General features: G+C 40.8%; 1 protein-coding gene across 1 annotated transcript; it reads right to left on the bottom strand.

Moving 5' to 3' along the window:
* Positions 1-705: 705 nt before the first annotated feature.
* LOC136764524 (uncharacterized) lies at positions 706-16,057 on the bottom strand. The gene is made up of 6 exons (XM_066718667.1): positions 15,660-16,057; positions 13,743-13,838; positions 8,818-9,238; positions 8,377-8,558; positions 7,234-7,330; positions 706-5,667 (listed from the first exon to the last, which is right to left on the bottom strand). Exons 3-6 carry the CDS (start codon positions 9,224-9,226, stop codon positions 2,189-2,191), a joined length of 4,167 nt encoding a protein of 1,388 aa, XP_066574764.1. The 5' UTR covers positions 9,227-9,238; positions 13,743-13,838; positions 15,660-16,057; the 3' UTR covers positions 706-2,188.
* Positions 16,058-19,839: the final 3,782 nt, after the last annotated feature.

Below are 19,839 nucleotides of genomic sequence, written 5' to 3'. Positions count from 1 at the left end.
GTCCTGGCTTGCAGCCTGCATTTTAATGAAATCTGATATTAAAACGTGGAGGATCTCCTTGAAGAGCTTCAACAAGGGAGTATGAAGCACCAGAGCTCCCGTCTCCCACAGCTTTCATAAAGACGGAGTTTGTGCAGCTGAACATGATTCAAGGTCCGTCTTTTAATATAATCAGACAGGCAACAATAACCCGTCATTCGAAATGAGAAAACTAAGGGTTGTTACAGCTGTGTGATGTGAAGTTTCAGATTAATCAAATAACACATAATTTAAGAGCCATTCAGAATAGTGGACTACATATATATCACTGTAACTTAAAACTGGGATGTTATGATTTTTCACTTTTTCGGAAAACACTTTTTTTCTCAATGTAAAAAAAATGTTATGTCATGAATTAGAAAATGTCTAAATCAGAATGGATGTTCTGCTCGTGAACAAAATAATTTATGTAGTGTATTAAGACGTACCTCTTGATATTTTTTTTTGTTATGCAATTCGAAATTACAATAACTTTTTGACCATTAAGCTCTTCCAGAACAGTGACAGTGCTGTCAGATCAAAGGTTTTCCATTTAAATGTGGAGGTTTCTAATCCTTACTGAGGTTTTTATATATATATCAGGGTTTGTCGCTGTGTTATTCAGGTGCCGTGAACAAATGCATGGAGAAAAAAATAAACAAAAAACCAACATACTCCGCCACTCACTCTCCCGCAATCGTTTACAATGACTAGGCTATACCCCACGGTCGACAATCCGCTAGCACCCCCCACCTACTCCCCCAACCCAAACAATTGGGTAACAGATGCCATGCCAATGCTATTTTCTGAGGGAAACCCTGTATATACATATGCTGCCATCCATATTCAATAACTGCTCCATCCCATACAGGGTCATGGTGACAGAAGGCCAATTACGTACAGGGCAATACAAACTACATCACACTCACACAACTACAGGGCAGTGTAGAGTATCTAACCAACCTAAGCAGCCTGCCTTTGGGACATGGGTAGAAACTGGGGCACAGAGAAAACCCACGTAGCCACATGGAGAACAGGCAGATATCTAAGACTGGAATCAAAACTGGGTTCCAGGAACTTTCAGGCAACAGCTTTAACTGCTGCACTGATGTACCTCATATACACACACCTAGGACTATATGTACCTGCTAGCTTGTAGGGTCTTAATGCTTCTGCAGCGGTGATTCTTGGGGCTTGTGAACATGGGTAGTTCATGTTACTCTGACATTTAGATCACAATTCTATACACAAACATAAAACAGAAACAGGCCTAGAGCAAGACTTTTGAGCCGGCACAGGAGTCATCCTGCCAGCAAGGAAGGCAAGAACAGAAATAGATGCACTATGGCTTATAAACCACTGTATAAAACACTGCTAGCATGAGAGACCAGCTATGCATATGTTCGTCCCCAAGTTTAACCTTTACTAAGTATTTTGTTGTTACTAGTTAGTCTATTACTGAGTTCTCATTAGTTTTGACAGAATCTTATTAGTTTATATAAGGGATGTGTACATTTGAAGTAAGAATAAGTCCTACATTATTACTATCTTGCCTGGTGCAACTTGTGTAAAGTTAGTAAATTCACACAAATAAAAATTTACACAAAGCTGGTGGAACCTAGATCGGTCATAGCTATCTATATTTGATAGAGCAAAGCTAAAATACAGCCTAAAATACCAGCCAGTTCATCTTTCTAGACTTAAAAATACATCTGATGACAATGGTGAGTGAAGGAATACTATCCAATCTAACTTTATATAAAAAAGGGTAAGACTTAATTATATCAGCATTAACTACAACCCTAGTCTGTAGCCCTAATCCCTAACCCTGATCCTCATCCTGTTATCCATTAGCCCAACATCAGAAATCATGATATTCATACATTCATCCCTTAGGAAATTGCACCCATTACTATAAAGTGGGAGTGGATATTCAAATCTAAACCAATACTATGCCTGTGCATCAAGGAGTACCTTTATGAAGAGCATATGCAGATTGTATTTTTTTCATTTCAAAAGTTTCAAACCACCATGCAGAATGTCAGTTGGGGCGCATTGAAACAATCATAACCACTCATTTGGGGTACTCAGACCAGAACAACTGAGATGAGTCAGTGTCACTGTACTAGACTAGACCAGATGTTGGGGTCGCTTAGTTGTCATGACGGCCTCAAGCCTGCAACACTGTCGTAGTTCTCTCCTCCGTTGGGCCCTCAGTGTCCTTCTGGTGGTGGCGCCTCTGGTGCTTCCTGACGTTCCTGGGATGCGTGTATCCTTTCCCACAATCCTTGCAAGTGTACAGCTTTTTCCCCGTGTGCACCTGCTGGTGAGCCTTCATGTTGCCGACACGGTTGAAGCTCTTGCCGCACTGCTGACAGATGTAGGGCCTGGCGCCAGTGTGGATGCGCTGGTGTATTCGCAAGCTGCCGGAATCAATGAAACCTTTGCCACACTGGGGGCAGGGGTAAGGGCGTTCTCCAGAATGCACGCGACGGTGGGTCCGGAGGTCGCTGGCATGGGCGAAGCTCTTGCTGCACTCCTTGCAAGGATAAGGTCGCTCACCTGTGTGGACACGCTGGTGCACCCTGAGGTTGCTAGCTTTGCTGAAGCATTTGCCGCACTGGTCACAGGCATGGGGACGCTCCCCTGAGTGCACGCGCTGGTGTCTTTTAAGCAGGAATCCATACAGGAAGCTCTTGCTGCACTGGGAACAGGTGTGCAGGCCTTCCCCTGTGTGCATACGCAGGTGGGCCCTCAGGTGGCCCGACTGGGTGAAGCGCCGACTGCAATGGGTGCAGGCATGTGGTTTGATGCCAGAGTGAATGAGAAGGTGGACTTTGAGCCGGCTGGAGTGAGAGAATTTCTTCTCACACTGCGGGCAGGGGTAGGGGCGCTCCCCAGTGTGCACACGCATGTGTGTCTTTAGGTCAGTGGATTGGTTGAAGGCCTTGCCACACTGTTCGCAAGTGTATGGCCGCCGGCCATCGTGGATGCGCTCGTGTCGCCGGAGGTTGACCAGCTTGTTGAAACACTTGCTACACTGGGCACATTTGTAAGGCTGCTCCCCCGTGTGGATGCGCTGGTGGGCCTTCAGTGTGCCAGAGTGGGTAAAGGTCTTGGTGCAGTACTCACAGGCATATGGACGCTCCCCTGTGTGGACCCGTTCATGAATCTTCAGGTCCGTCAAAACCTTGAAGGTCTTGGAGCAGCAGGGGCAGGCAAAGGGGCGTTCCCCATTATGGATGCCCTTGTGCCTCTTCAAGTTGGCCCGCTTGTTGAAGGTTTTGCCACACTGGGAACAGGCGTATGGCTTCACTCCCGTGTGGATGTGCTGGTGGGCCCTGAGGTGGGAGGGGTGGATGAACTTTTTACCACACTGGGGGCAGCTGTGCAGGCGCTCCCCAGAGTGGATGCGTTCGTGGGCCCGCACTTTGGCAAAGGTGCTGAAGCACTTTCCACACTGGCTGCAAGCATGCGGTCGCTCCCCTGTGTGGGTCATTGTGTGGATCTTCAGGTTCCAGGCAGTAGTGAAGCACCTATTGCACTGGGAGCAGCGGTGGTCCTTCCCTGCAGCCCCCTTCTCCTCCACCGTTACCATCACAGAGGGATCCTGGGCAGGCTGCTGCTCCCGCTGGCCCTGCGGTCTACTCTTCGGCAGAGATTTCTGTATTCTGATGGAGCGTGACCTCAGAATTTTCACCATTTCCTGCGGGGCAGCCGGTGTCACACTCTTTCCCCGCCGCAGACGTTTGCCGATTGCAGACATGCCTTCCTGGTTATTGCACACTTTCCCTTGCCCTGTGTTAGCCTGCTCCTGATTCTCTCCTGCCTGCTTCTTTTTATTCTCTTGCTTCACCTTCCCTGTGATCTCATGTTCAGTCATCTTTTCGGTCATGCATCCTATCGTCTTTTTGATCTCATATTCCATTGTCATTTTACTCACACATTCTGTTTTTTTATTAGTGTATTCTGAAGTATTTTTATTCTTGCATTCTCTCCCTTTACTCACACATTCTGTTGAATTTCCAGTCACACTTTCTAACATGTTTGTAGTGGCACACTCTAAAGTCTTTTTATTCTTGCATTCTTTACTGGCAACTTCTGGGGTCTCTTTACTGACACCCTCTGCTGTCTTTCTAGTGACTCTTTCTGCCACCTTTGTAGTCACACATTCTGAAATATCTGTATTCTTGCATTCTGTCTCTTGACTTGCACCTTCTGTGGTCTCTTTACTGACACCCTCTGCCATCTTTCTAGTGACTCTTTCGGTCATCTTTGTAGTCGCACACTCTAAAACCTTTTTATTCTTGCATTCTGTCTCTTGACTTGCACCTTCTGTGGTCTCTTTACTGACACCCTCTGCCATCTTTCTAGTGACTCTTTCGGTCATCTTTGTAGTCGCACACTCTAAAACCTTTTTATTCTTGCATTCTGTCTCTTGACTTGCACCTTCTGTGGTCTCTTTACTGACACCCTCTGCCATCTTTCTAGTGACTCTTTCGGTCATCTTTGTAGTCACACACTCTAAAACCTTTTTATTCTTGCATTCAATCTTTTTACTCGCATCTACTGTCATCTTTCTAGTCACTCTTTGTGTCTTCCTAGTTGCGCACTCTAAACTCTTATTCTTGCATTCTGTCTGTTTACTTGCAAGTCCTGTCATCTTTTTACTTACACGTTCTGTTGTCCTTTTTTCTGTCTGCCCCTCAGACTCTCCTTCCTGATTCTCTACACTATTGTATTCTGCCTTTTTATTCTCTTGTTCAGTCTCCTCTTTGTCTTGTTTTTGCTTCTCTGTAATATTGCATCCTGTCTCTTTACAATTCACACATTCCATTTTCTTTTTTTTCTCACGTTTGGACATATTTTTAAACTTGCTGTCTGGCTTCTCCATCTTCTTTCCTTCCTGCGTCTCTTTATTCTCTACTTCCATTTTCTCTGCATTCTCCCCATCCCGATTCTCTATATTCCTACATTCTGTGCTTCCATCCTGATGTTCAGTCTTCTCTTTATCTTGTTTCTGCCTATTTTTATTTTTGCGTGTTTGCTTCTTTATTGTCTTCTGGGCAACACCTGTCTCAGCTCTTACCTCCCCATCACCTGCAGACTGGGGCTCAGACTCCATTGTCTCTTGCCGCTCTTGGTTTTTGCCTTGAGATCCAGAACAAGGGAAAGTTGATTTATCACCACAACTCTCCTCTTCCATCGAAAGAGGCTCAGTGTCCTGTTCTACAGCCCTAGTTACTTGCAGGTCATTATCCTGTCCTTGGTTGTGAATAGGATTCAAGTCATTCCTTTCTGTGTTATTTTGCTCCTGTGCAATAAGAGACTCCAGATCAATAGGGCTTTCCGTAATGTTCTCAATGCTCAGATTACCAAGTCCACCTGTACTGTGGTCAATTTCAAGTGGATTGAGTCTTTGTGTGCCATTCTCAGGCCCTGGCTCTGCCATGTGGCCAGGCTCCTCTTCACTGAGCTCCTCCACCCTCCGTCTGCTCCTGTGCTGCTCACTGAGCTCCTCTCTGCCTCCTGCAGCTGTGAGCTCAGTCTCCTCTCCCGGACTAGAGCCCCTCTCTTCCTCACAGGGCTGTTGCTGCTCAATATGATCCCTTTCCAAACCACCAAGGAGAGCACTGGCCTGTACAGCTCCTGGGGAAGAGAAGACACAAAGCACAAGACTTTGAAGAGTGGTTCTGATGATCCCAATGAAGAGCGCAAACAGTAAATAACATATAGAGCAGAGAAGATGAGTACAAGAGTTTAAACAAAGAATGGGACATTATTCAGAGCATTTTAATGTACATTTGTGAAACGAATAAGGATGATAAAATGTAACATTACTTTAGCATAGGCTTTCAATTTCCTACAATATATTCACAAATTAATCCCATCACTAAATATTTGAATTCAGGTGTAAGTGTCAGGTTTAAGGGTTAGGTTAAGGTGAATACTTGGGTTTCATTTTCCTTTTGAGCTGCCAAAGCCAGTTCATATTGGTTGTTTTTGTTTAACTCTACTAAAGAGTCATCTGCCTATCTAATCCGTCTCTCTCACTCCAATCCCTAGCAAGCCTGAAGCTCCCACATTACATTACAATAACATAATACAGCTGTTCCCTGTACAGAAAGGTTTCCTTCCTGTATTTGAAACACTATTCCGATTAATTTACATTAATAAACACTCCTCATTACACTGCACTATTTTTTCAATTAACTATGAAAACTATGAAGATTCCAGAGCTAAGAAGAGAGTGTGCATAAACTTTGGTCATTCGGTAAAAGTAAACACACAATTCAGTTCTAGTACACTGGAATTGAACAAATTAATAAATAACCCATTTTGAAAACTTAATATTAATTAGGCCTGTACATTCTTATACATTTACAAATATATATTATAAATGTGGCGTTATACATATTGGAATGAAAGCATATTGTTTAAAAAAAAAAAAAAAATGTTTTACTAGTCTCCCGTGTTTATTTACATGTATGTATTGAGAATCACAATACATGATTCTCAACACATACATGTAAATAAACAGGAGACTGGTAAAATGTATTTTTTTTTATATTTTAATATTTTAAACTACAAATTACTTTGCAGAATGGTCCGTTCTGTGGTTTAAAATATAAGATTTAGTTTCCACAAGTTTCCAGCAGAAATATTGCTTCGGAGGCAAATCAACCACGGCAATCAGGAATGACAGCCAACTAGCACAAGTATTGTTACTTTGAGCACTTCTGCTTTTGAATTAAATGTACAGTACTGTGCAAAGGTTTCAGGCAGGCGTGAAAAAATGCTGTAAAGTAAGAATGATTTCAAAAATAGACGTTAATAGATTATATTTATCAATTTACAAAATGCAAAGTGAGTGAACAGAAGAAAAATCTACATCAAATCAATATTTGGTGTGACCACCGTTTGCCTTCAAAACATGTACAATACAAATATTACCAATTTGTCATATATTTAGAATACAATATAAATAAACAAACATTATGATGCTTTTCCACATGGGTATTTAGCTGGGTAGGTACTCAATACATAGTACCACTATATATCCTTAGCTACCAACTAGCAAATACTCTCCTTCACACAACTGATTAACTTGAAATTAAAGTAAGTGTAATGTACATCAGTGTTTCGATCCACCTACTTAAATGGCTTGTAATATTGCTTTATTTCCCCACCAATGCATTCCAGTCCTGTACTTACTGTTCACACAGATCCTCAGACCTCCCTCTAGGTCACTAAGGGAAGAGTGCTCTTCACAGTCCTCCACTTCTATAAACAGAGATTCAGATTTGGTTTCCTGTAACACAGGAGTGTTCAAGTTTAGGAATAAGAGAATCCAACTTTTTAATGTCTCTAAAATCAGTATTCAACATGTCCTAGTCAGGCACTTTTGTCATTTGTGTATTTTCACCCATATAATTCTCATACTTTAATATGGTTTAATTGTGGTTCTAGCATAGTTTTATTGATTCTTATGGAATCAACATGTAATCACTGCTTTACTGGACTGGACCACTAGGAATACATTGATACAATATTATTAATAAGGCATGTTTACAATGCTAGGATGTGATCTATTCATGGTAGAGTGTCCACACAATCTACAAACAACTATATTAGTCTACTCACAAAATAATACATCTTGAGACATTACTTATAATCCCAAACAATTTATTCTCTCCAAATAAATAAATAAATATAATATTAAGAGATTGTTATTTTGAAATATTTTGGTTAGTTTGTGAAAGGGACAATTCATAATAATCACAAAAAATAAAAAATTCTACCCATCAGTTGCTCTAGTTTGACTTATTTTCTCTTCTATTTTAGAAACAATTACATTTTTCACTTTGTTAAAGTTTAAACTAAACTATTAACTATTTTTTTGCCAATAGGCTCCTGACCATTGGTCTCGATTATTTATTGCATTACTATAACATCTGTACCATCTGAAAGTTTGCCTCTTCTGACCCCACTGCACATTATATTTTGTAACTATTCCACTGCATTTTGTACAGATTTTGGCTCAATATTAAGTAGGACGTGTGTCTTGTACTTAATTGCAATTAGTGTAACATAATATTGTGTGAGAAGCATTTGTTGCGACTACTGGCACAAGTTGCATGAAGGTAATAACCTGCTAATAAATGAATGTGAAGGAGAATCAGAAGAATATTGCAGAAACACACAGGAGATATAAACTTGCTTCTTTAAACTAAAACGGTTTCTGTGTTTGGATGGGGGTTTCCCAAAAATATCAATTTGTAACCACTAAACTGTACAAGTCTTCTTGCACAGACCCAAAAAAATAAAATACAAATGTCATCACCGACAATCACCCACCTCCATTTTGATCGCGGACGTCTCTGGTTCAGCATCCTCCTCCACAAAGTGGACAGGGTACAGCTCGGTCACTTCCAGGTCAATATGAACAGTCGAGTCGTCCATCTTCCACAGGTTGCTGCACCAGTCCCGGTCAAAGACTTTATCCACTGCCAAAGAACTGCCCTCATCCTCTTGACCTTCTGCAAGGAAAGAGAAATGCAAATTTGTTTACAATGCTTACCCGCCCCCCCTTCTTTTTATGAGAACCTTTTGCTACCTGGATTGGACATCGTCAACAGGGATGAGATACCATGAAATTACACTATTTGTTCTTCAATGTATACTTATCAGCATTAAAAAAAAAGGAATTACAAAAATCCTACTATTTCTTGATTAGTCTCACTGTGACACTGTACCGGATGAAATAGTCGTGGAAAATGGATGCCAAATGTAACTTACCAGAATCTCCCTCTCCCATTTCTGCCCTCGCGCTCTCCACCCTCTCCAGCACTGCCTCGCCACTGTTTCCACCAGGTGCTGTCTCTCTTCCTTCGCCATCATCTCCCCATCCTTCCTCTGCCCCTCGCTGCTCGCCTTGGAGCAACCGCAGCCTACTCTTCAGGCTCTCATTTTCTTTTTCTCTTTGGGTGACCTCTGCCTGGATGCCATTCAAACTGCTCACGTAGATCTTTGTAATCTCACATGCCGCAGATCCAACCAGGCTCTCCAGCACGGTGACCAGCTGCATTTGAAAAGCCGTCACAGAATCCGACATGGTATCGCCCACTTCAGAGTCAGCCTGGGAAAACAACCTGGGCCTTCTAGCCGCAGTGTCTTCTGGTATCCTTGGGATGGGAGTTCCCTCCATTACTTAATTAACCTGTTCATTTGATCAAACATAGACAATTATATAATGGCCTTTTCTGGAAGACTTTGATTCCAGGCAATATCTTTTGCAGCCTGGAGAGAGACATTTCATTCAGAGATTTTGAATGTTTTAGTATTTTTTCTCTCCTTTATACCTAATGGTCTTCTTTTCTTGTTTTTCATGGGTGTGAATGTTTTGTTTTGTGGCAACCTGCTGTGGAGGGCACTATAAAATAAAAATGTAAATTAATAAGAGTAAACTAAACACAGTTTCATCATAAACCAAATGATTAAGTTACTGGTAGTCATCTCAGGCTCCTAACAACCCTTGCAATCGCAAAAGACAAACACTACTTTTTGTGTTTTGTACTAGTATAAGTATTTACCTTGCGAACACACACTAACATACATTACTGTGCATTATTATGCAATGCATATAAATCAGTGTAGGTGAGTGGCATGATCGAGTGGCCATAGTTTTTCTGATATCCAGGATGTTATTACAGAGTTTTCATGTCATTCCCAAAACCAGCGATGATCGTGCAGAATGTGAATTTAAAGCTGGGGACAGCGATCATGCCACATTTTTATCCAATAGCATGTTGTTTAGATGTGTGATGTGATGGCACAGGTTTTGATTGATTGTTTTAGTTGATAATTACTGTTCATTGTTTATTATTACAGCGTTTCAGTGTATTTTCATTTGCATATCAGTGTATTGTTAATTATTTTCATACGAGTTCCAGTGTATTATTAGTGTTTCAGTGTATTAACTTTTATTTGAGTTTATTGTTTTTATTACAAAATTTCATTACTTATTATAAAGTATACTATTGTAAACAAAAAATGCATTTGCATAGTTTTCTTTGTTCAAAAAACCTTGTACTAATCTCTTTACTGAACCTGGATATGTAGTACACAGGAGCATAAATGGGTAATGAAAAACACAATTTGGTTATTTTTTTTGTATTTCATTCATCATATATTTACATTTTAAAGCTATTTCAGGCATTTACATTATTATAATTATTTTCATCTGGAGTTGAAGTGGTTAAGTGTAATGTTAAATGTCTAGTCCTCCTCAGAGCAATCAGAGCCCTGTGTTTACAGAGTTCGGTGAACTCCAGAATAGGATGCCATTTTGGCACCAGGCCCCCATAAGAATGCATTGATAATAAAACAATGTTTTTGTTGTTGTGATTCGATAATCGATTATTATATTAAATCAATTGCTGCAGCCCTACTGACCACCTCATCCCCTCTCACATCTCTTCCTGTCAGTCTACCATTTCCTCCTGGATGCAATTGCACCACCTCAGAGCTTAATCTCTCCAAATCTGACCTGTCCAACTCAATCACCTTGGAATCTACGACACTCTCCCCGTCTTCTTCTGCTTAGAACCTAGGAGCCACCCTCGTTCCTTTGCTCTCCTACACTCTTTAACACGTTGTCACGCACCTTCAGATTCTTCCTGAGCAACATACGCCGAATCCGTCCCTTCCTCACTGACTACTCGACTGCTCGTCCAGTCACTGGTCCTCTCCCGCCCGGACTACTGCAACTCCCTCCTGGCCGGCCTGCCTGCAACTACTACCCGCCGCTCCAGCTCATCCACAACTCTGTGGCTCGTCTGGTATCCTCTCTGCCCCGATTTTCACACGCTACTCGACTGGCACCTGATCTCGGACATTGACATTTAAGACATTTGACCCTCACCTACCTCTCGACCAGACTGCACCGAGCTACCTCAGACCCTCATCTCGCTGTACATCCCCTCCAGACCTCTCCAGTATTTCTGCGCCAGAAGATTAACTTTGCCTCCTCTTTGCTCCCCTTCCCTTCCCTTCCTCCAGAGCCTCTCCTTTTCAGCACTGGCCCCTAAAGTAATTGTATTACTCCCATTGTGTCACCCAAATGACCATGTTGGTGGTCATGTTACTGGCACTACTGGTTCAAAAGGTAAAGCCTAAATCCACCTCTCTGGAATCCAAAATGCATGTAAGTGGCTCGTTCAGAATAGACAAAGTGAACACTCTGATGCAGAAACCTATGTTACTGCTAATAGAACTTCCATGTTTTCAGATACATTTCTTTTTAAAAACTATCACATTGGTGCAAAAATCTAAATAAACAAAGATGCACCAGTCAGATTTTTTTCATAGCAAAATTAGGATTAAGTAATAACTTTGAGGTGGGAAAATTATAGGGTATATAATTGTGATTTGAAGCATAAGTGATCTGCATACAAGTGAGAATAAGCATGAGATTTTCAGCAGTTCATCTGACCTTGGTTTAAATAATTATTTTACACTCATTCCCTAGCAATGTACAATTGTCACAAGATATACGTTCTCAAAAAGCAATACATAAAACTAATAAGCACAAAATCAATATGCAGCAAAGTTCTAGTTGATGTAAACAAAGTAAAAATACAGCAGTTTCATGCTTAATTGCACTATTAAGGCAAGTGGTTATGATATTGTTAGAAGTACATACCAATTAGGCGCAAACGAGAGCATAGTAGTAAAAATTTAAAAGTGCAGTACTGATGCAACTATCGCCAAGTTTGCCTTTGTATTTTAATTACCAACGTTAATAGCTTTTTGAATTTTATTTTATACTTACATCGACTTCACTTGAATAGGGACTTTTATTACTTGTGTACTGCATTCATTGTTGTACTTAGCATACTATGTTGAGCTTACTGTTTACTTAAAAGTGTAGCCTATATTTTGTGACAAGGGAAAGTTGCAATAGTAATTTGGTAATAAATAAACACCTACACAGTAAATCATACCTCTATCAATTCAATGCCTTTCAATACCCACTGGGGCTCTCAGTTACTCAATTAACCCCTTTCATGTTATCAATTAGACATATCAATTACTCAAATGTAATTGTTTTGGGCATTAAAGCAAAATCTGTACATTATCTCAACACCTTAAGTCAGTAACTTGTAGTGATTATAAATCCACTGTGTTTAGTGACCAATTGTGAGTCTGAAACGTATATATATATATATATATATATATATATATATATATATATATATATATATATATATATATATATATATATAACTGTATGTAAATTCCAGGCAGTTTTGTAAACAAAACAGCTCATAGCTTACCTCCACTCTAATGTTATAAACTTTTACTTGGTATCCCTGGTTTTCAATTTATTTATGCTATTATGCATTCAAGGTTGGCCAACTCTGACCCTGGAGAACTGCAGTGTTTTTTGCTTTTTGCTTTATACAAATCATTAACTGCTTAGTTGAGCCAATGTGCATGTATTCACAGGACCGAGAGATTGATAATATAGAGACCTGTAAAACCTGTAGGATTGTGGCTCCCCAGGAACAGGGTTGTCCACCCCTGGTGTGTGCATGTATACATCACCATATTTGCAAATCCACCTAAAGACTAACAGCTTAAATTTCAACAGCTGCAAGAAAAGTGCACTTAAAACCAAAGTCATGTGTAACAGCTTTGTTAAAATCTAAGAAAACTGAAGCAATTCAAGACAAACATTATGTCTACCTTGGACAACAAATCAGCACAGAGGGAGAGGAAATCGCATGAAGAGTAAAAATGGGAAGAAACAGAACGTTGTTCTAATAAAGTCTACCCATTTGCCTGAAGAGAGAAGTATTTAATTACTGGTAGTATGCATTGATCACTTATGGTTCTGAAACCTGGTCTCTAAATGCAAAAATGGTACAGAAACTGCAGACAACACAAATAAGCATTGAAAGATGTAAGCTTGGAATACCAAGAGATAGAAAAATAAGTGAATGTTTCTGGGAACAAATGAAACAACCACATAAAAGATGGGAAGATTAAATCATAAACTTTGCAAGCGTGACATGGAAAAGAGAAGCTGGAAAACAGTTGTAGACAGAAGCCTTCATCCAGCAGTGCATCAATATGGGCTTATGGTGATGATATAAAAATTAAACAATGTAACTTAGTTTAAAAATGCCCCCTTTTGTGAAACGTGTGAAGAAAATGTGTTGAACCCTTTGTCTGTATCCAAGTGCCAACCCATACTGAACTAGACTTGTGCTAGTCAATTGATTCAATCAACTCCTAGACTGCTAGCTGCAGCTTCATTTCCCAAGGAAGTGTTTACTGCATTTCACAGGAAACATAGTGACACAGCGGGTTCATTACACTTACAAGCTGCGTTTCGTGTAAAACAAGATGTACCTCATCAGTAATAAACAGATAACGGTAATTCGGTGCAAGTGCGAATCAGAGTGTGTATCTGAACACGTTTGCAGACACTCCTCGATAGCGCAATGCGAAACGAATCAGCCCGCAGAGACGGCGCAAGTTTGGCTTCATTATTGTGTGCTGTGCAAAACTGGATGCAGTGAAGGGGTCACGTAATCGGACACACTATTGATGCCAAAGGCGAATCTGCCAGCATTGCTTAAACAAACAAGCCATCTTTTATCAAAGGATTACAGCATGAAGCAAAACGAGATAAAGAAATGTGTGGAAAGACTCACTGTGGCGTCCATATCATCCACGTCGTGAACTCGGCGGCTTCCTTGTGTCCACTCACGCTTGCTTCCGGGTTCTGGACCTACGACGTCACCGCACCGCTACCGTAAATGACAGGAAACGAGCGCCGTCACTTTTGTGCTTCCAACTGCAGAAACGTGGACGTGTATTTATATCAAGTTGCTTTAATTCTATATCGCCAATACATTTCAATGTGCGTCTGCTATTATTTTTTACATTTCAGTGTGAAACAATCCCGATATCATCTGAACACTGCGAGTGGTATCGGGCGCATCATCTACTACTAACCAGAAAACCGTTTCTATGCCTTTGAAATTAGAAAACTGTAGGTGTGTGCCGGTAAACATGTGTTAATTATTACTAAAAACGTGTGAAAGTCGTACAGGGTAAAACCAATTTGATGCAAACTGTGCCTCAGCACTCCTTGCCTGCACCGAGGTAGAAAACTTGATACCACCCGCAGGTTCAGGTTGACAGGGGGGGTTGGGAAATGGGATCAAAAAAAGTCATTAAAATCCAAAAAGCAAACTGGCCATGCAAAAATAAATATATAAATTAATGAATACATATATTCTGTCTATCACATTTGTTCTGTTCTGCATTAAACCTTGCTCCGATGATGGAACAAAAAGTTGCTGGACAAAAACCCTTTGTGTGATCATGTGACTAGAAGTTGTGGCTAGGCTAGTCATAATGTAATGCCATTTAAAGTAGCCAATCAACCTAAACAACCAGGCACAACCAGTTAGGTTAGTCGGCTACTGGGACAACATGCAAATTCCACACAGGCACATATCCAAGCCCCCAAACATCTAATGTGGGTCCCAGTGTTTGTGCATGGACGCTTGTGTAGCCCTTTGATTTTGCAGAGATGTGGATTCGGGTTTTAGTGTAAATGCTGCACGCTCCTCGATTCCGTTTTTGTATACATGTTGATGAATCAATACTACTGTTCAGCAAAAGAATACAACAATGTAACGGCAACAATTATATGCAGTTAACATATGTCTATATGGACTGCACAGAGAGTAAAGTTGTTTCATATGCCATACATATTTCTACAGCATTCATGTTTACAGAAACATAGAAAACATATTTCAAATGTTAACCATCAACACTATTATTATTATTTCTTGGATAGACACCCTCATCCAGGGCGACTTACAACATAAGTGCAATACAAAGTGATACTATTATACTATACTATACAATCCTATTCCTCAGCAGGACGCAATTAAATCAGTTCTTATTTTCAGTGGAACCCATGCTAGTTGGGCGAGTGGAGTCTTTCCCCTTTCCTTCCTAAGTATTCAGTAAGTCAGGCCTAGCAAGAAAGAAAATGCACAATACAGAAATGCAGGCAGAGGATATCCAGCACGGAGCTGAGGAGCTCTGAGGAACACGGCTGTCTCTCTCTCTCTCTCTCTCGCCGTACACTCGGAAGTCGCATGCAAGCACCCACATAAAATGCACATACGTGTCATTTCAAACACCATTCGGCCAACTATATGAACACGGAAAGCAGGATGATTACCGACAATTACGACGGCGGCGGCGGGGGGGGGGACGACGACGACGACAACCTGAAACTCGCCTCAGTTCATTCGCAACGAGAACTTCACGCATCCATACAAAATGGAGAACGAGCCAACGCGGGGGTCGTGCTTCTGCGGTGCCTTGATCAAGTTATGAACCTGCGAGCAAGTGCACAGAAACAGACGCATCCCTGGCCGCTCTGCTTCGTGACGCATTTGTTTTGCAGGCTACACATCGCCACGTGGGATACCGCCAACATTTCCCATCCACTCAGTCAAAACAGCAATTTAAGAGCCCAGTGCAACACAAGACGAGGGAGGAACGATCTTCTGCAATATGTAAGCATGTTGCAACGCCTTACCTACCAGGGAAATCCACGCGTGAACAACACGGCGCCCGATGAAGACTCGCACTGCTGCTGCACACTGACCATTGGAGAGGGGAGGGAGGCGGGTACAACCTACACACGAAGCTGCCACTACCTAGTATTATTATTATTATTATTAACAATAATTGTAGGAGGTACGATTAACGAAGTGCTAATCACGGTGCACAGCATATTATTGTGGCATGCAACACAGGCAGGTCGAGAGGCAGCGCTGATGGACGATCTTTAGTTGTTTTTATTGTCTTTATTTTATTTGTACTCTTCTCTCCTTTTAATTGTATTTTAGCCCATATGCTCATCGCGTCACGGATTTATTTTGTGACGGCTGTTGACTTAGTAGGCTGGACTTGTTCTTCACAGTGGGTGACGTGCAGATGAATTTGGTTTTATTCCGTGCTTGTATCCAAGCTCTAAATTAATGATTCACAGTTTCTCAATCTCCTCCAGTCAGCTTTTGGTGTTAGGACAGGCGACCTCTTCTGCTCTGACTGCTTCTTGTTGGAGAAGCGATCATGTTCTGTGCAGCACTTGTGTTACTGAAACTGTTTTTGGTCTTTGCATTTTTAATTTCCACAGAGCCCTCAACCTGACACACAATAAAAGCCTTAACTGGCCATTCAAAGCCAGATCACCTTGTCTTTGTCTTCATTCACACAAAAAGTATGCTGCTTAGTGTTAAGTGCAAGCTGGAGTGCAAGTTCCCGGTTCAGGGGTTAGCCCCTGCATTGGAACATGGGCAGGGTGGGGGGATGCCATGATTGGGGGAGTCAGTCACTGGGCCCATGGACATAAATGGGGGTGCCCCGGTTCCTGCCGGGGAGGTCAGAGATCGAGAGTTCGTGCACAGTGAGAGTTGCTTGTTAAGGTAACAGTTCAGAGCAGTGTTGCTGTAAACAGAAGGGGGGCTAATGTATTGGAAGAGCATATGTGCAGGGTAAGGGAGGATTATAGCATTATGTATCAGAAAAGACCTTTATGCAGAACTCAAATTAGATACTGGTAATGAAATCAGGACTGCATTCAGCAAGGATGTGGTTGGTATAATGGGGAATTTCAATTTCCAAGATAGTCAGAGGGAAGTTAGAAATCCAATGGTGAACTGTATTACAGTATGGTTAACATACAAAGAAAACAAGGACCAAGTCTAAACCTATGGTGTACAATTGTAGAAGAGCCAACTTTTAAGGTATGAGGCAGCACATAGATGAGCTAGACTGGGGCACACTGGATACAGATTCAGTTGAAAATGGATGGTTATATTTCAGAAATATACTACTTGAGGCTCAGGAGAATGTAGAAAACTGAGGACTAAAAAACATTGGCCAAAATGGTTTAATAGAATTATGCAAACAAATATCAAGAGAAAGAAAACATTGTATAGCACATACAGCAAGAGGTCAATAGAGGAGGAAGTGGAACAGCTAAAGGGCAAAAATGGAGGTATCTTGGAAAATGAACAAGATGTGACAAATGTTCTAAATGAGTATTTCACAGAGGTTTTCACAAAATAAAAAACAGATAACATGCTACAGGTTAACAACCAGTCCAGTGAAACCCTAAGAGAGATCAGGATAAATGAGGAGGAGGTACTAAAGGGACGAGCAGAATTAAAAACAAACAAATCACCTGGGCCAGATGGTATATTTCCAACAGTACTTAAAGAAATGAGGGACATTATTTTGAGGCCGCAAACTAAAATATTTGAAATGACACTTAGAACAGGGGATGTGCCACCTGACTAAAAGATGTCATACCAATCCTCAAGAAAGGGGACAAAACTGAGCCAGGAAATTACAGACCAATCAGTCTCACCTGCATCACTGGTAACATTTTGAAAAAAAAATATTAGACAGAAATTAGAGGAGCATCTTAATGCAAACGATATTCTTGGTGATAGTTAACATGGGTTTAGATGAGGCAGATCATGTCTCACTAATTTATTCGTTTTTTTAAAACATTACATTACATTATTTGTCATTTAGCGGATGCTCTTATCCAGGGCAACTTACATTTGTATTCATTTATACAGCTGGGCATTTTACTGGAGCAAAGTGAAGTACCTTTCTCAAGGGTACAACAGCACTGCCCCACCATGAAAGCATATGATATGATATACTTTTCAGAAACCTTTTGACAAGGTTCCACACCAAAGACTGATGCTCAAATTGGAAGCTGTAGGCATTCAGGGTAATGTAAGTAGATGGATTATGAACTGGTTGATGAATAGGAAACAGCGGGTGTCGATTAGAGGAGTCGCTTCTAACTGGAGTGAGGTTGTTAGTGGAGTTCCACAGGGATCAGTATTAGGGCCTTTGCTTTTTCTAATCTATATCAATGATCAGGGCATGTTGCATGCATGCTTGTGATCATTTGCATATAGAACCACCCTCAATTAATATAAGAAAATATCCCTTTCATGCAAATGTGCTGCTCTGTTGGCAAGAAAGTTGCGTAAGAGGGCCAAGAAAATATTTTTTTTCAGACATTGAAATTGTATTGCTCTTACTAGGTAAGGTCGAGTCAAAACAAAGCTTTTTGGATCACTCAGTGTTGGTATAAAGAACAAAAAGAAAAACCTTGTGTGGGAACAGGTGGCACATGCAGTGAATTTTGCATCTATAAAGCAAAGGTCTGCTGTAGAAATTTTAGGATAAATAGTTTAATTTGAAAGTCGATGCTATGAAATGACTTGCAGTCCACAATCGACACATTAGTTCAACTGGGGGGGGGGGGGGGCAGAGCAACACAATGCTTTCCCCTATGGACCAGCACATTGCCGGCATCACTGGGGATACAGCCCCCCTGCTGTCTGGAGACACTGATAACCCTCCTGCTCCCATTACAGACTATTTTGATTTACAAAAATAATCCGCATTAAAGACCCGTATATACACATTGAATGTAGTATAATTATTATTAGTAGTGGCAGTGGTATAAGTATTATAATTATACAGTGTTTCATACAGAAATCAATAACACACGCTGTGACAGCAGTGGAAATCACAGTGCAGCGCGCAAGCGCAGAGTATACCAGAGATAGGGAGGAGGAATCGAATGATGGGAATCGTGATGGGAACCGCTGATTGGCTACTGACTGTGACGTCATTTGCATATTCAACGCTGATTGGCTGCCGGTCTTTCAGTTGTTCTGTCTGTGCGATAATTCGTTCAACCATTTAAATCAATGGGATTTTGCTTTTTTTTAATCGATCATAACTCAATAAATATCGATCCCAGCCGCACAAACAGCACAAGCAACTTGAACAGTATCATAATGAAGCTCTGTGTGAAGTCTGGTGTCTGTACGTATGGCATATTTAACAGACTCTAGGGTATCAGGCATGATCTCACACACCACAGTGTCGTGATCCAACCACAACGCCAAATGGCCCATAACATGTCTTCAGGACTGCTACAATATGATAATGAGTACATGAATATTGAAACTATTAGCACTTTTCTGTTCTGGTCACAGTGGGACTTGAACCTGGGTCTTATATACTATAGTGCAGTGCAGCGACCTTACTGGCTCAGCCATATCCAACTTAAACAGTGTATCACAAAACTATCCTATGCCTGTGAGAAGGGAGTATTTCGATCATAACTTCATCGTTTGTAATATGAGTGTGACATAATATGTGATATAATATGTGAGTGTGATATGTGTACTATTGTGTTGAAATAGTGTGTAATATGAATATTTATAATATGAGTGTGATATGTTATTCATATATATTACAATATATTTTTTGTACTCTGCAATATACTACATTAACTAAAGTTTTTTATTCTTACAACAAATACATAGACAATATAAAAATGTTAATTATTTCAATATTTGTAAAGATTACTATTAGTTAAATTTGTATTGGTAGTAAAGTTCCCTCTATTTTTCAAGGCCAAATGAATGTATAACATGTATCACTTCATAAATGTACTCTATTATAAATCCAAGTCTTAATAGCAAGCTCCACAGTGGTGCAGTGGGTAAAGGCATGAAATGTGAGACTAAGAGATGGTCTCATATCTTGTATATGTCAACACCTGCATGTGTCTGAGTACCTATGATCAAATCCTGCTGAAAGCTTGACTTGATGGGTGAGTTTCATAGTATGTGGATTATACTGGAAGTCCTTGCAAGCTTGGCATGATGGCTG

Source organism: Amia ocellicauda, chromosome 12 (assembly GCF_036373705.1).
Source record: "Amia ocellicauda isolate fAmiCal2 chromosome 12, fAmiCal2.hap1, whole genome shotgun sequence".
In the NCBI taxonomy this organism is placed as follows: Eukaryota; Metazoa; Chordata; class Actinopteri; order Amiiformes; family Amiidae; genus Amia; species Amia ocellicauda.
This window is presented reverse-complemented; position numbering and strand designations above follow the sequence as displayed.

Excerpts from the sequence above, each read along its gene's own strand:
- LOC136764524 (XM_066718667.1), bottom strand. The coding sequence starts at position 9,226 with ATGGAGGGAACTCCCATCCCAAGGATACCAGAAGACACTGCGGCTAGA. Across the intron at positions 8,559-8,817 it reads AATGGGAGAGGGAGATTCTG|AAGGTCAAGAGGATGAGGGC; the intron begins GTAAGTTACATT and ends CTTTCCTTGCAG. Across the intron at positions 7,331-8,376 it reads CGTCCGCGATCAAAATGGAG|GAAACCAAATCTGAATCTCT; the intron begins GTGGGTGATTGT and ends CCTGTGTTACAG.